The sequence below is a fragment of the Dysidea avara genome, chromosome 4 (assembly GCF_963678975.1).
Source record: "Dysidea avara chromosome 4, odDysAvar1.4, whole genome shotgun sequence".
In the NCBI taxonomy this organism is placed as follows: Eukaryota; Metazoa; Porifera; class Demospongiae; order Dictyoceratida; family Dysideidae; genus Dysidea; species Dysidea avara.
The window spans coordinates 18,779,612-18,796,804 of record NC_089275.1 but is presented as its reverse complement, the minus strand read 5'-3'; the positions used below and the strand labels follow the sequence as shown (position 1 = coordinate 18,796,804).

Sequence of the window (17,193 nt, the reverse complement as noted above, 5' to 3'; positions counted from 1 at the left end):
CACCTTGGATTTCACATCTTTTTTCACCATAGCCTTTTTGAGGGCCGCACTGTTTTTTTTACAGCTTGGCTGTTTTGGATTAGATATGGTTTACATGGACAATGATGTCAATGATCATGCACTTTCCGACATGCACAAAAAAGCAACTATGGTGGGGCTGCACTTTGTATTATAACAACAGGAAATAACACCAAATATTACTATGTAAAGAAGGGGAATCAAAGAAGTTTTGTTGTCTGTTCACATAAACACACTTATATCTACTCAGGTTTTGAGTGTTCACATGAAAAATCAGTGAATATGTTTCAGTAACAAAAATCTTATAGTGGCATAGCTACTTTACTCTTTCACAAACAGGTTTTACGGGCTGATATTACCAATGCTCCCAGAGGGATTTTGTATTTGTAGGCATTATTTCTACAGTTTTTATTTTCATTGAAAAATAATAAAAATGCATGTGAAGTTGACAGATATGCCAGAAGATCTATGTATTGTGATGATGTTGATGATAATTAGAGTGTCTACTGTTTCTCTGATAACTACCAGATGATGATGGTGCTGCTTGTAGTCTACTGTAGTGTGGACCAGTGTAATGATGTGATGAATAGTTCATTATAGTGGTGACACTTTGGTTGGGCTTGTTACGACTCTTACTAGCACCAACATGTCTACTGGTGTCTTGAACACTTGTTGTAGTCAGTGGGTTACTCTGAGAAACACAACTACCACTAGTAAACTTTGCTGTATTGTTCTGTTTTGGTTTACCAACAGCTGATTGTTCCACAGTTTCTCTCCCCTGAAGTTGTTGAGGGAATTTAGCTTGAGGATTTGGTGCCGGGTTGACAGTAGCAGATTGTTGTGAATCATTGTCTGGTAGTAGTTGTGTGTTGTGGAACTCCAGACCAGATGGAGGAATGTTACTGTCACCATTGCTACACAAATCCAGCCATGAACTCTTCGAAGATTTCATACCTTGCATCTCCTACACAAAGAGAAAAGAGATTAAAAAATCTCACTATATTAGAAACTTGCACACATACACACGTTACAGAAATACACTCACAACTCACATTCAAAACAAGCCAACTTCATGCAGCATGCTCAACGATGCTCTGGCTCTCTCAAAGCTTGGTCATTCACCATGTAACTCAACACACACGCACGCAGACACGCACACACAGAGCTAAATTTCGTACACTCCCGTGCACACAAAACAAACCAGATTTTTTTAGTTTTGTATAAAAACTGTTCTCAGTCACAAAATACATCTGTACATAATATACAGTCATTTGCATATAAACATAAAATTCTCTGAGTAAACATTTCTGTTATCTTGTAGCTGTTTGTCTCTTGATGGTACAACTTGCCTTGATGATGGTCTGGTGGTACTCAGTAGCATATGATGAAAATAAGTTGAAATCAGTACCTGTGAAATATAGAAATACTATAAGTGCACTTGGCTCCCCAATTAATTGGTATAACTTCCAAAACATAAATAATTTTTTTAAGCAGACATTCAAATTATTGTTTCAAACACTGATTTATATATACATACAATCATTTAAACCTCTACACTTGTAGAGCTACAGGAAAAAGTACACTAACCTAGACACATACCAAATGAACTGTTATCACTCCACAGCTTGTATTCTCTCTTGTTGCATTCACCATCAACTTGATGAGTAGTACCAGCAGTAGTTCTACTGGTCACTGGGGCTGTATACGTCATACAGTGTGATAATCTACGGTACAATTAGGTTAAATAATATACTTGTGAGCTGTGTGATAAACAGTCCTATAGGTCTCTTAAAGCTGTCTGTCTGTCCATTGCTGTCACCCACTTTTGTGTGCTAAAATGATTCTTGCATCAAACAACATTCACGTGGACTTTCAATGCAGCTTATAACAATAATCAATCATTGTCCACAATGCAATGGATGCAAGAGTATAGCACAAAACATGCTGAAATTCTTTGTGCCAACCGCATGGTGAACCATAAGTAAACAACCTAAAGAAGTACACAAAATTTTTTTGGAATTTTCAACTAGAATAGGGACCATAGCATATCAATAAAAAGTACTGAAACAAACTGGAGTAGTGCATGATATTAAATCATAGTAAAACAATAAGAAGGGTTATATACCTACTGTGCTCAAAATACCATAATGGAAATGTACAGTAGGGATATAACACCTCTTATTATTTTATTATGATTTAATATCGTGCACTACTCCAGCTTGTTTCAAGTACTTTTTATTGATGTGCTATAGTGTTGAGCTAGAGGAGGTTGGTCACACGTCATAGCCTTGATGTGTGTTATGCGTGCACAACTAAAAATGGCATTTGAAATAGGTGTTGGCATTTTCTTCCCTCTACATCACATCCATGTGAAGCATTCATGATGTATCCTTTGTTTCTTGGCTAAGAAGGCCACACAGCATGCTACATGGCTGAACGAAGGACGCTGGGAGCCATAATTTATTGATACTAATTTGTGCATTAGAATACTTTATATCGACACTGAGGTGTTGGGGTTGAATGGGTTGAACTTTTCTTTGAGATCACGAGATGTTTGATGACACATGACCAACCTCCTCTGGTGTTGAGTGGTATGCCGAAAATACAGTAAATCGTGGTATTTTCATCATACCATTTGAAAGGTATTGACTTTCAAATATACTGGTAATATTGTATTGTGCTATGAGGGAAGCCAGACATCAGGCCTTGGCATTTAATTAAGTAATGTGTTAATGGCTTGGATGTGACCACAAGGCCAGCCTAACAGTAAACTGTGAGGTTTCAGGTTACAACTGTATAGATGCTAGTAATAAGTATTTATAACCTGTTAGGCATGAGTAACTTTTACTTGTGGCATACATCCAACTTTGGATAGTAACTACAGATTAACACTTGACTGTTTTTATCACAAATAGAGCAACACCATGTAGATTGAAAGTGTGTTATTAGTTGACTGCCAGGATACCGTGAAATACAGGATACCGGAGTATTTTCTCAATACCAAATACCAGGATCAAAAATGCTATACCTCCCAACACTAATGTGCTATGGTCCCTGCTATAGTTGAAAATTTCAAAAAAAAATTTTGTGTACTTGTTTGTTAACTTTTTTGCAAATAATTATTATGACTGTTGAACCCACGCATACCACAAAAGAAACGGTTCCGCGCACCCCAGCTATATCAATTATCGTCTGAAAAGTGAAGTATCCATTATGCTTCATTGTCAGCTATGTTCAACCTGTTACACAGCATTTTGAATTAAGAACTGTTCAAAAAGTATCACTGCAATCAAAATAGCCACTATGAAAAATACGGACTGTTTCCATTATGAAGGGAAGCCATAATGTGCCACCACAAAATCAGCATTTTTCGCTGTCAGCAAAGATGAATGGGACACAAAGGAGGACACTGGTAAGTCCATGAAGAACGCATTGTACGTACTGCTGTATGCCAAAAGGCACTTCTCAAGTCAAAGTGACGTCGAACAGTGAAAATATCAAGCCCATAACCTTAGTCGTTATCAAGTTATGCTTGTCTGAAGACATCAGTCAGTCAGTCAGTCAATGGAAAATTCCGTTAAAAAAATTTTTTTTTTTTTTAATTCCTTAGCAACTTGTTGAAAGTGATTCGGGTCAATCTGAAAGCTTGTTTGGGCTTAGTTTTACCTAACCAATACTGCCTCATCATCATCAGGGGAATTTGAGGCTGGTTTTTGGGTGATGTTATTTTGTGGGCCACACCTACTTCTTTGTGGTCCCCAGTACTGTATGATTATTCATGTCTTCTTTTACAGACCACTTGTTAGGGGTGCTTTCTAGTCGAGAGGTAGTCAGTTCAACCCTTTTGGTCACAACTTCTATACTCTTACAAGCATTGCTCAGTAGGGTAAGTCCTGCACCATAGAGCAGGTATCAGTACTAGTGTACCTGTCAATACTTGATATAGTTGATAAGATCATGTAACAATCAGATTGCTTTGAGGGTGACTTCTTAATGCAGCCACTGTATCAATTTGTGCTTAAGCAGTACCATATGTGCAGTGAAAACTTTAGTGGTTGTTTGAAACCCACACCTCTTGCTCACATGTCAGACAAACAAACATAATACTAAAGGAGATCGATACAGCCAAGTTTTTATAAGATTTACAAAAGCTATTACTCAGTCAAAAGGTAACTCCCCACCCCTCCAAGTGCTAGCACTGTACCTTTGTGCCTGCATCAAGTTGCACTCAAAAAATGTACATCATACAATTCATTTACTTCAAGAGCATTATACAGTGTGTCCTGTGTACACTTGTGTGTATTATAACGTACACAGTGTACACATTACAAGCTCACACTATACCTAGAAATGGTTCAGGATTGGATGGGAACACAGTGGGCTGTGGTTGATGATGATGTGAAGCAGTCACTGGTTCCCTCATCATTGCTCTACCACCAACACAACCTACACTACTACTGCTAACAGAACCACCTCTACTGTCACTACTATTGATCAAATCAGGCCATCCACTCTGTATGGTGGTAGTGACATAGCTGAGGGAGGGAATATCAAACGGAGATGCAATGACATGTCTGGAGCTGGTTACTGCAGGGCGGTGTGTCAGTGGGAGGGTAGATCGTGACTGGGCATGTGGCATAATCGGCTGTGAAGGTGGAGGTTGAACTTGTTGAGTAGGATATGATGAGGTGTAGTGTGTGTTGTTGTGAGGAAGTGGGTGCTGTGCACCAGCTATGGAACAGACAAGTCATTAATAAACCATCATACATATAGTACATATATATTACTACTACACAGTATTACTGTACTGTACGATACAGTCTATTATACCATAATTTGCTTTATTTTCGTTCAAAAAAAAGTTTATGTCATATGATTTACATGAATGACTGCTCTATTAGAGTAATTTGATCTTATATAAAATTTTTCATGTAAGAAATTTTTGTACAAGTTTTGCATACAAAAATAGCAGGGGAAAAGCAAATTACAGTAATACACAAGTATAAGGAAAAATTACAAATTTTATTCCATAGACTGAATTAGGGAATAAATGTTCACTAGTATATCTGCAGGTGTAGGCGACCTCCCTTGTTTCCCTACTTTTTTTTTCTATGATCCCTAATCGAACATAAAATTCCTAATACTTGTTCGTTTACTTTTTTTGTAACATTATTATGACTGGTGAATCCCCCATTATGACATCACAAGGAAGGATGGCGCCAGAGATAAAGTTTACATCTGAACACACACCCCAGGTTTCATTTACTGACTCGAAATTGAAGTGGCCACTACGCTTTGCTTTCAGCCCATTATACAGTGCTACAAATGAAGAACAGTAGGAGAAACACCTTAGTAATCAATCCAATCACCACAAAAAATACAGACAATTCGCGTGCACCAACTATCAATTACTGACTCAAAAGTGAAGTGGTCATTACGTTACGATTTCACCTATTTTCAGCCCATTACACAGCATTACAAACAAAGAACAGTATTAGAAGCTCCTCTGTAATCAATCCAGTCACCATGATAGATACGGACGATTCCCATTTACACCATCACGCTATTGCGAATCAACACCTTGGGCTGTCAGCAAAAAGAAATGGGTCACAAAGAAGGACAAAGTCCACAATGCATGCAATGTATGTACTGCAGTATTCCAAAGGCACATCTTGGGACAAAGTAATGTTGAACAATGAAAAAAATAAAGCCCATAGCTTTAGCGGTTATTGAGTTACACTTGCCTGAAGGCATCAGGCAGGTAGACAGGCAGTTAATCAGCAGAAAATTCCATTGAATAAAAATCTTAAAATTTTGTAACAATCTATTGGAAGCATTTAGGGTCATCCTGAATGCACTTTTGGGCTTGGTTATACCTAACCGATACTGCCAAGGTGCCAGGATGATATTATGAAGCTGGTTTTTGGGTGATATTTTCGGCCATAAAAACCCAAACCTCCACGATCCCTAACATTACATCACATGTACTTACAGTCAATACTGATGTTAATCCCAGGTAGGAGAGCACGTAACTGGTTCTCCATTGTGTTATTATTAGACTGAAATGGAAAATCAAAGAAAACAATGTACATTTAATAAGAATGCAAGCTCCCTGTAGAGCCTATACATACACAAACCTATCGTTATAAAGCAATGTGATGTGTTGTGCAACCAAAAATAGCATGCGGGTATGTAACTGACAAGTGTAAAATTATGATTTTCATGCTCTTTAAATTTCATTGCAACATCAAGTACCTTGCAAGCATTTACTAGAAACAAACCAGCCTTAACCCTTGAAGCTGTATAAACGTTTTGAGGAAAGTGCATCTATACAAAACAGGTCTTATATGGCCAAGTAGCTTGGCCTGCCTAAAGCAGATATCAAAAGAAACCTTATTCATTGGGATATTAGAAGGATAAATAACCTGGCCACTGTAACAACAGGGGATTACTTGGTTATAAAACAATGAACAGCGACTGGTTTTATTATAGCAGCGTATTTCATGCTTTGTAATCATAGTCTGGATCACACGAGCTGACCTTACTCGCTACTGAATATCAAAGCGGCTAATGGTTATTTGTAGTGAATCGTATCAACTGGCAATGAGTTACAAATCATTTTTGAAAAGTTTAAATATAAAAGATTTGTCTGATGATAAACTGAAATTAATTTTCATGCCCTGTTTTGGTCCTCATACTTTTATTGTAGGGTAATTCCCTAGGTATCATTTTAAAGCTTATTACATCATGAGTAAAACGACGTTGATTGTGTAGCCATACATAGGCAAAACTTACAGCACTTTGTTTACAACAATGTGTAGTGGCCGATATGCATTTCAAAGGGTTAATAAGAGGCTTGTGTGAAGAATGTGATATCAAATTTGGTAGTCAAAAAATTACTACATTGATATTGTTACTTTAACATCGTGACCACCACCTTTGATATCACACTTTGGGTAATCCAACACAATGGCACACACAATTATACACTCCTAGCTAACCACACAATACTTACAGCTGTCGGAGGATGACTGCGAGGGGAGTGTTGTTGCTGATGGATGGGTATGCCATGATATTGTAACTGATGAAGCTGATCATTGGTGATGGGACCATAGTTGACATATGCTGCAGCCGCTTGTCTCTGTAGATCTACAAATGTGCTGGACAATGGTTGAATGTGTCCTGGAACATTATACATTTAATGAATGCTGTGTGCTTGCTTATGTACATGTGTGTATACGTGTGTATAGTGAGTAATGTGTGCACACGTGCGTGTGTGTGTGTGCGTGCGTGTGTGTGTGTGTGTGTGTGTGTGTGTGTGTGTGTGTGTGTGTGTGTGTGTGTGTGTGTGTGTGTGTGTGTGTGTGTGTGTGTGTGTGTGTGTGACCCAGCTGTTAAATGGGGACGTGGTGACCTGGTGTTAATTAGGGAAGCAGCCCACGCAGCTGTAATACCAATGGGTGCCTGGTATAAACTGGGGAAGCAAATGCCAACAGTCCTTGTCTTGCTTAGAGGTTGTTGTGGAGCTTCCAAAGTTCCACGACTTCTCTCCATGAGACCTGGATGGATGGTCGTCCTACAGGTGACTAGTCCTGCCCCAGGAGGATTTGCCTGCACTAGACTCAAGTGCCTGAGTGGTACACAGGCATTCCAGTGGTGGTTCACTGAGCAGCAATAGCTGTGTTTTGCAGGGCTGCCAGAGGCCTTGCTTTGTGCGTGCTGACTCCTAGCACACGAGTACCGCACAGGTGTCCTAGTGTTGGTCCACTGGGTAGGCGTGATGGTTAGCTTTTGTGTGTGTGTGTGTGTGTGTGTGTGTGTGTGTGTGTGTGTGTGTGTGTGTGTGTGTGTGTGTGTGTGTGTGTGTGTGTGTGTTGTGTGTGTGCGTGCGCGAATGTGCATGTGTGAGGGAGGAGAGAGTGTAATGTTGTCTTCAGGTCAACTGGGTTTGACCCAAATTGTTATCCATAGCTAAACGTACAAGCACACAAACAAATTTGGAATTTTCAACTAGAGTAGGGACCATAGCACATTGACAAAAAGTACTGAAACAAGCTGGAATACTGCATGATATTAAATCACAGTAAAACAATAAGAAATGTTGTATCCCTACTGTGCTCAAGATACCATAAAGGAAATGCACAGTAGGGATATAACACTTCTTATTGTTTTACTGTGATTTAATATGTACAGTAGGGATATAACACTTCTTATTGTTTTACTGTGATTTAATATCATGCACTACTCCAGCTTGTTTCAGTACTTTTTATCGAAGTGCTATGGTCCCTGCTCTAGTTTAATAATCCGATTTTTTTGTGTACTTGTTTGTTAGCTTTTTTTGCAATTAATTATTATGACTAGTGAACCCACGCATACCGCATCTGAAATGGCACCGCGTGCCCCAGATATATCAATTATCATCTAAAAAGTGAAGTATCTGTTGTCAGCTACATATGTTCAACCTGTTACACAGCGTTTCGAATCAAGAACTGTTCGAAAAGCACCTCTACAATCAAGGGAAGCCCATCACGTGCTACCGCCAAATCGACACTTTTGCTGTAGCAAAGATGAATGGGACACAAAGGAGGACTCTGGTAAGTCCATGAAGAATGCATTGTATGTACTGCAGTATGCCAAAAGGCACTTCTCGGGCTGAAGCGATGTCGAACGATAAAAAAATTAAGCCTGTAGTCTTAGCCGTTGTCGAGTTATGCTTGTCTGAAGGCATCAGTCAGTTTCTCAGTCAGTCAGTAGAAAATTCCGTTAAATAATTTTTCTTTTAAAATTCCATAGTAACTTGTTGAAAGCATTTCGGGTCGATATGAAGACTTGTTTGGTTTAGTTTTACCTAACCAATACTGCCTCATCGTTGTCAGGGAAAATCGAGGTTGATTTTTGGGTGATGTTATTTCGTGGGCCACACCTACTCCTTTGTGGTCCCTACTCTTCCAGCCTTGTATGCCAATAACCTATAGTCCTACAAATAGAAAGATTGGTTTGTAAAGCAAATATCGGGAAAATAAATTACAGGCACTTAAGAACACAATGATATACAGAGTTGCAACTTGCATCATGTTCACCACGAAAAGGGAAATCCATTGCTGGGTAAGCTTTTCCTTGCATCACCTTTCTTCACTACATACAGGGACGAAATCAATGAAGAAAGATTGATTGTATACAATCCCTTCAATGTGACACAAACAAATGCACATGACTCAGGGATCCGTTTGGTCTACTGCAACAAAACAAAGATTTTCGAATGCCTCTTGAGAAGGCGAATAACATGACATCCAACTTTTTACCATTAAACCTTTTCTCACAAAGAAAAAGCATTTATAAATTTGTTATACAAGTACCCAAATTGCCACTGTTCTAATAAAACTGTTTCAAATCTAGATTACTAACCAGGTTGGTGAAGTCAATTTGGTTTTAAGTGTGTGGCTGAGAGTGCATCTGTGTGGGTATGCTTTAGTGTGGTCATGCGTGCACAAGTGTGTGCAAAAGTAGTACAGACACAGTGTCATGTTCCTAAACTACTCTAGTAGCTAGGCGGCATGATAGACTAGTATGCTTACTGTGTAGCAGGCAATGGCCTATAAATGCAGTCAGCTTCAGTCACTTTTTAGATGTACTTATAATTTCTAATTGGTGTAAACATCGTGCGAGATGCCGGAAGGGGAGAAAAAGTGGATTGGCCATGCAAGACTACTTGCAAAAGTACCTAGTAAAAGTATAGAATACTGTGAGGTGTATAAAATTCCAAGTAGAGTTGGATTTCCGTGGGTCCCCGGGTCCACTGTTTTTACCTACTGAGTAAAACCTTACAACAAAATAAACATAAAACACACATTTATAGTGGCACGTGCATGCACGCACACACACACACACACACACACACACACACACACACACACACACACACACACACACACACACACACACACACACATACACACACACACACACACTAGGGTGGGAATGAACATACAAATATGTCGGTCCTCCAAAGCTTCTTTTGGAAGTGTTACTGAAGCTTTGAAGCTCTATTACCAATAACTAATTTTGAAGTACTATCCACAGCTTTACAACCATGAATACTGGCATGTCCACTCAATCAAAAAGCCAAGTGTTTCCTAAAAGCAAGCAACTATTATTGTAGTCTAAGCAGTTGTACCAGAGCATGTACTACACTTGAAACGATGTGTAAGACCATATTATGGCTTCACACCCATCAACTATGATCATACATGAGTAACATGACATAATCAGCAAAACCTCAAAGCTTTGGTAGCTTGTAAGAAACTTTAGAGATTAAAATTAGACCTCTGTTCCAGCCCTAAAACACCCACCCAAAAAGAAGAGGAAATTTTGAAATACATACGAGTCATATTTAATACGTCAGAAATAAAGTTGAATGTATCAGAGATGATCAATACAGAAGGTTCTGTATCCTTTACTAGCCAGTTGTTGAACATATTTAGCTGAGCATATATTCTAGGGAAAAATGCTAGACAGTTAAAGCAAGACTTAATAATAATATGTATCTCATTATTAACTCTTGGTTCAAGTCAATAGAAAAACCATGATTGCTTACGATAAAGTGCTTAGTTTTATAATCACTACTCTTGCTTGAACAATATCTCCACTGTAGTTCACTCAAGCTCAAAGGAACAGTATTATTGATAAGGGTCTACTAGTACTAGTATACTGTAGATATTCTGTAACTCATCACAACACTATCAGTTGCTTTGTAGACTTATTAACTGGAACGTTAATAAATTAACAGCTATTTTAGTCTGCCAGGATATTTCCTTTCATCAAAGATGAATGTAGAAAGTAGCAGAGCATTTGCAAATGATTTTCACAAATTATATTGTTACGTGCATAAAAACTAACATACGTACTGCACACACACAACACAAATCACTTACTGTTAGATAAGGGTATATATTCTGCTGGGTTTTCTGAGTACGGCTATATAAAATCAGACCAAAACAATAGTAAAGAAATGTTTTCCCCTGAACAGGTCCCCATTTAAATATACACACATCACACATCCTCACCTTTCTTCTACATTGTGGACTTAATCCATTCTCATCAGTTCTGATCCTGTGCCAGCAAAACCTACACACCTATGCACAAACACGTTCAGTCCCACTAACCATCATACACACAACAGTAATCTCCCCCATAACCACATAATGTACATGCAATCAAACTTGTCTTTACAAAGGCAGGGCCAATACACAAAGAAATTCATACAACATGATCAAACATTAACCAGGAATTCCAGCATGGCTACATCACAACAACACTTGCTGATCTCAGCAACACCATGTGACAATGATGCTTAACCCTTTGGCCCCTAAAGCCAATATTTTGGCTTTGGTTCTTAAAAACGAAAGTTATTTTACGAAAAAATATGTGTTTTGACATATAAATTTGGGCTCCTGTTACTCCATGTAGGAATAACCTATTCCTTCGTGGTTTGTGTTAAACTACTCATGAAGGATAGATCTACAACATCATATAACTTTTACAAACCTTCTTTATTCCGTCTCTCCTTTATGACAGGTAGTATCGTAGCAATTATTGTCTTAAAAACGGTCGAAAATTCTTTCAAACACATATTGGCCTTACTTCACATTCGATCGTGCTACAATATTCGGATAAAGCTTAGGGTATTACCCATTAACCACAGAGTAGCATGGTACAAACCGTATATTCATAGGATATTGTGTTTACGAGATATGTGCGTTCGAACGCATGCGTGTAACAAAAGCCAATATATTGGCTTTCGCATTTAATGGAGCACTTTTCTTTATTAACATAGGGGCCAAAGGGATAATTATTAACCAATTATTGGCAAGAGATTAATATTATAAAAGCAAAGAAGTTACAAGTACAACTGTAAATTAACCTATTCAGAAACTTTGAGATCAGCATTAAGTGTAACCCTTCTACTTATGATATCTTGGGGCCAAGTTGTTGCAAGACATCAAGTTATTATCTGTTGATTCTGTTGCTTCAAGCAAAAAAAAAGGCTTTACTTTACCCAAAAGGGGTGTGGCAGCTTGCAAACAAGGTGAGTGTAAAATTCTTTCACACTTATTAGCACAATTCTGATTTCATAATGATTCCAAGCATAGTTTCATCCTGGTAAAGTATCATTAGTGACAGAGCCTGTGGTAGCTGTTATTACCAACCGAGTAGATACCTTGCAGAAAAAGGGTATTATTGCTCCAGTGCTGCGGGCAGTAAAAATCAACAAACTACTATCGTGATTTTCTTGAATCCCTAAACGAGCCTGTTATGGCATTTTGCACACCTAAATACCTATTTGGTACACCAAGTACTGCAGGTTGATGAAGCACACAAAATCTTTGATCGGATGCCATCATACTGCCAAGCTGAGCTTTTGATGAAATGAAGCAGTTGCAGAAGTTGTGCTCTATTATTGCTATGTCTGCAACTTTGACAACTGAGCAAATAGTACTGCTGCAGCAAGACTACACTCATGGTGAGAATATAGTGATTTTGACAAAGGTGTCCATTCAGAAAACCTGAATTTGCAGGTACAGCAATACAAAAGATGCATAACACATATGAGGCTATTGATAGTGAAGATGATGAACCTGTCAACATGGGGGAAGCTGCCATACCATGCATACACTCAAAACCAATGATGGAAAGCCAATCAACTGTAGTGTACCTTGATTTTGTAAAAGATGTTGAAGAAGAGACAAAAATACCACACCAGCAGGGGCGGATCCAAAAGGGGGTCTCTGAGCTGGGTGGAGGGTAACCCCCTTAAAGTTCACATATACAACTCAGCACATCCGGCCTACAGCTTAAAAAAATGTGCCCTTATGCAAACTTTATAAGAAGCACAATGTGTGTATCTAGCTGGAAACCTACACTGCTGTTTGTACAGTTTGTTGCTATACTATACTATTGTAGACTTACAGCTTACTACCTACACAACTTTCTGGCACACAGTAGCTAGTTATGATGAATGATGGAGCACTTGTTCATCACACTTCTTCCTGACCAAGTTGAAGGACTACTGAAGTAGCTAACTCCTGTGTCACTTTGTAATTCATACTGTCAAGTGTGAGGACTGGCATTCTGTGTAAGGTCTCAAGAACAGCCAAGTGATATCACTCACCCATACTGACCAAAGGCGGAGTCAGGTGCATTACCACAAAGGAAAAGTACCAGCAGTAAAACACTACTTTATATAAAAGATTATACAAATCAGATGTACCTTTTACAACAATATCAGTGACTACAAATGCCATTACTCCCTTGCAGCTGCCAGCTCTTCCATGCACAGTAAACACGTGTTTTCTGCCATTTGCTGAACTTTAAACTAGCCATATCACATGATTTATCATCACATGATGCTATACAGTGTTACCCTTACAGGGCTTTGCTAATTACTAATAATATATCATAGAATATAGTTAGTACGCGTTCACCTGAGCCCCCACCAAATATAGTAATATCAAAGAGGTGAACATGTGTTCACTGCCAATGCTTTTGTACAGGAAAAAGTAGGTTTTCATGTTGTTAACTGTTTGCGTGCCTGAATCGTCCATACTAAATGTATGGGATATTTTTAAAACCTCATAACTCACTTGTTTTTGCCAGCATCAAAGCACTTTATTGATTAACAGTTCTGGTGTTTGAAGGTCTTCATAGCACTACTAAATGTTTGAGCAGCTGGCCCTTATAACAAGAGTTATTAACAATAAATGAGGGCTCAGGTGAACGCAAACAGACTATAGTTTGGGACTGCTCTATTAGAGTATATCGATCTTTCACGATCTGTTGCTTTCCTCTGTGCACTTTCTGTCTTAGATTTCCTGTTCGAGGTTCAACCTGAGGGGGATCTCGAGACCCCAAAGAACCCCCCCCCCCCCCCCCCCTCCCCCCCTCTTGCACCCATTCCTGACCAGGGCAACTTTAAAGTTGGAAATTATACTGGTCAGATTACTGTAGAGGACAGGAAGCAAACTGATCGTAAATTTTTACAGGGTGAGCTGGCTATATTAGAGCTCTATCAAAAAGGCTAGAAAAGAAATAGAGAAAGTGGACAATGAAAGAATCAACCCATTTAAGATTAGTGTTTTTTAAATTGTTAATTTAAAAATGAAGTAGGGTTCTATGTAACAAAAAGTATGATGGTGTTACAGCACAGCTCAATGGGAAGTCCCTATTTTGGCATTGAACAATTGTTAATTTAAAAATGAAGTAGGGATCTATGCAATAAAAAGTAGTGAAACAAGAGATGAATGATGGTGTTACAGCATAGCTCAGTGTGAAGTCCCTACTTGGCATTGATAGCTAATCTGCCAAAGTAGGGACTTTCCCACTGAGCTATGCTGTAACACCATCATTCATCTCGTTTTACTACTTTTTGTTGCATAGATCCCTACTTCATTTTAAATTAACAATTTTTAAAGATACTACTTTGTTTAGTTTTTTTTTGTTGTGGCACAGCTAGCTACAATGTAACTTGTATCAGTCCACTTGTATTTTCCACATCTGTAGGTATGGGGAAGGCAGACACCATCACTTCTTGTACCTCCAGCTATCAACCTTGCTGTTGCTGAGGGGCATCTGTCTCCTTTAGAGCAATAATGTATTGTGCTTGCTTCTTTTTCTTACATAAATATGTCTACCATAACAATGTAACTTGTAACTGTTCTATCATATATGACTGTTGTATTAGAGTGACTGTTGTATTAGAGTATATCTCGAGTCAGTCAAGGGGTGAGCAGCTAGCTAGACCAATAAGGAGTGAGGTGATCTTGTTTACTGTTAAAAAAAATAGCTAGATTGTTAAGAGGCACGGTCTCCATACTCTCTCACTATTTTGATCGGCGTGGTTGCAAACCTATCATGAACGGAATCCCAATCCTGAACTTGCAGATATCTAGCTAGTATATATCCATATTGTTTCGTTGGATGAAGAAGAAGACAAGCAGCCTGATTGAAGATAAAAGAAAAGGCAAGGCGCACAGGGCCTCCACTCGTCGGAACCCCAAAGGCACATCCCATTGGTGAGTTTGTTGTTGTGGCGTAAAATGGTGGCTGCGCGTTGCTTCGTTTAGTCTCTAGCCTTGTGACTGTGGTCAGTGAGGCAGTGAGACTAAAATTCAAGTTTTGGTGATTTTTTTAAAATTCTATATCTGGCCACCCGTAAGTGTTTATATTTAATGCTGTTTTATATATAGTACTATTCCATAAAGGTGATTTTCGTCGCGTAAAATGTCTCTAGGATGATTTTTAAAAGAAGAATTTTGGGCGGCACACAAATATTTCACCAGGATCCACTTAAACGGTACAACCGTACTGTTTGATTATTGCATCCTTTCCTTTGATTAAGGAGTGCATAGAACCTAACTCATCTGGTCAGACACATTCTGATGCAATTGACAAATTAGTGAGTTTAGATGCCTATATAGTTTTGGCTGTGACAGGCAGTATGCTATTATTTCAGTCACCCTTTCAAGAATTGCAGTGGTTTGAGGCTGATGTCTTATTGGAGGTTGTCACTACTTTCCATACGCAAATGTTGCATGCCTTGATAATATTACCAGATAGTACATGGCATGTGGTAGGACTAGGGCACTGCTCAGCCATCAAAATGAACACTTGATAGGTAAGGCTTTGTTGATACTCACTCAAAATGTTTAAAAAGCTGAAACCAGATTATGACATCAACATTGCTAATAAGGAAATCCTTTTGGATTTTGATGATGCAGAAGATAACGCTTTCCAAGATAGTTTTGGTATTTTAAAACACTATACGTGACTGCTCTGTACACTTTACTGCAATGCGGGTAGGTACACTACAGCAAGTTAACAGTTTCTGTAGTTAGTTAGTACCCCCCCCCTGCCCAGTCTAAATGTATAGTGGCTTACCCAAAGAACAGCCTTGAAATAAGATTTGCTTCTCTCCTGGGATCTTTAGCTGGTGCTTCATACTCGTAATGATCAGTTATCATTCAAGTATTCCTCATGTCAACCGACTCAATGCTTCCAAACTCCGTCCACCGAGTCGACGTGATCATCCCGAATCACCTTACTATATTAAAAGGAATCAAGCTCGGAATCAAGCTCGGAATCAAGACAGGAGTATGTTCACAACACAGCCACATGTCCATAGTGGGATAATTTGAATATTTGAATTTGGTTTTAAACTCCTATATTTGGCATAATGCGCCTATCAATTGTAACCGCCAGTACCCCCAGTACGGGATCCATAGGGGGATTAAACGGGGGTTCACCTACAAAGCTACCCCCAGTAGTGGGGCTTTTGACATAAGCATTTTTTATAACAATCGAATTGTGTAGCTATATTTAGTTAAATCACGTGACGTTGCTCCTTAGCCAGCGAAGCGAGGTTGATCATGGAGTGGGGGAATACCTCGGGGAATAAAGGGGGTAGCTACGTAGGGGATTAGACCATAGATATTATATACTACGGTACGTAGTATATACTATCTATGATTAGACAAACACTTAGGCCCCAGTAGTGGGGTTATTGCTCTTGCAGGGTGCCAAATCCCCACATGGCCCGTACTGGGGGGTAGGGGCCTAAAATTGATAGGTGCATAACCGTTCTTCCATATAGGAGGAAACTATCTCTTGGAAACTATATAACACTTACAGATAGATGATTCCCGGTGATCTCGCCAGTGATTGTTCCTTCTTCGATTGCATACGGCTGCAGAGAGAATGGGTCCCAACCAAGGTTCCAAGCACGAGCCCAAGCATGAACTCAGTTTTACGCACAGGCGCAATATATGCTTATACTAGCGCTTGTAGCTAAGCAACATGCCCGAACATTTCTATATTTAGGCCACTCCAAGTCATACCTTAGTTTCTGGTCACTCCCAAGCCTACAAATAGATGCGGGCGGGCGGATGATCAGGACTTCAGGACTATAGACTCTACTGTGACAATATACTGTATGGTATTATCATTTGCTCAATTTAGCAAATTCATGTTGATTTTATACTTAACCAACAACATAAGTAGTTGTGCTTCGGCAAAAAATGCACTAGGAAAGTTGTTGATGGATCATGGCTAGCTATACACTGATGTATAGCATTTAAGTATATATTTATTTATTTATTTAGAATATACTATAGGAAATGTTTT

General features: G+C 38.9%; 1 protein-coding gene across 1 annotated transcript; it reads right to left on the bottom strand.

Annotated features, from left to right (window-relative positions):
* Positions 1–375: 375 nt before the first annotated feature.
* On the bottom strand, positions 376–16,802 carry LOC136254030 (uncharacterized). The gene is made up of 9 exons (XM_066046680.1): positions 16,700–16,802; positions 11,082–11,150; positions 10,950–10,992; positions 7,034–7,200; positions 6,011–6,077; positions 4,363–4,749; positions 1,606–1,716; positions 1,368–1,426; positions 376–982 (listed from the first exon to the last, which is right to left on the bottom strand). Exons 5-9 carry the CDS (start codon positions 6,060–6,062, stop codon positions 485–487), a joined length of 1,107 nt encoding a protein of 368 aa, XP_065902752.1. The 5' UTR covers positions 6,063–6,077; positions 7,034–7,200; positions 10,950–10,992; positions 11,082–11,150; positions 16,700–16,802; the 3' UTR covers positions 376–484.
* Positions 16,803–17,193: the final 391 nt, after the last annotated feature.

Coding starts and splice junctions, on each gene's coding strand:
- LOC136254030 (XM_066046680.1), bottom strand. CDS start 6,062: ATGGAGAACCAGTTACGTGCTCTCCTACCTGGGATTAACATCAGTATT. Junction 1,717..4,362: donor CAATCCTGAACCATTTCTAG/GTATAGTGTGAG, acceptor TGACGTATACAG/CCCCAGTGACCAGTAGAACT. Junction 1,427..1,605: donor TTCATTTGGTATGTGTCTAG/GTTAGTGTACTT, acceptor TATATTTCACAG/GTACTGATTTCAACTTATTT.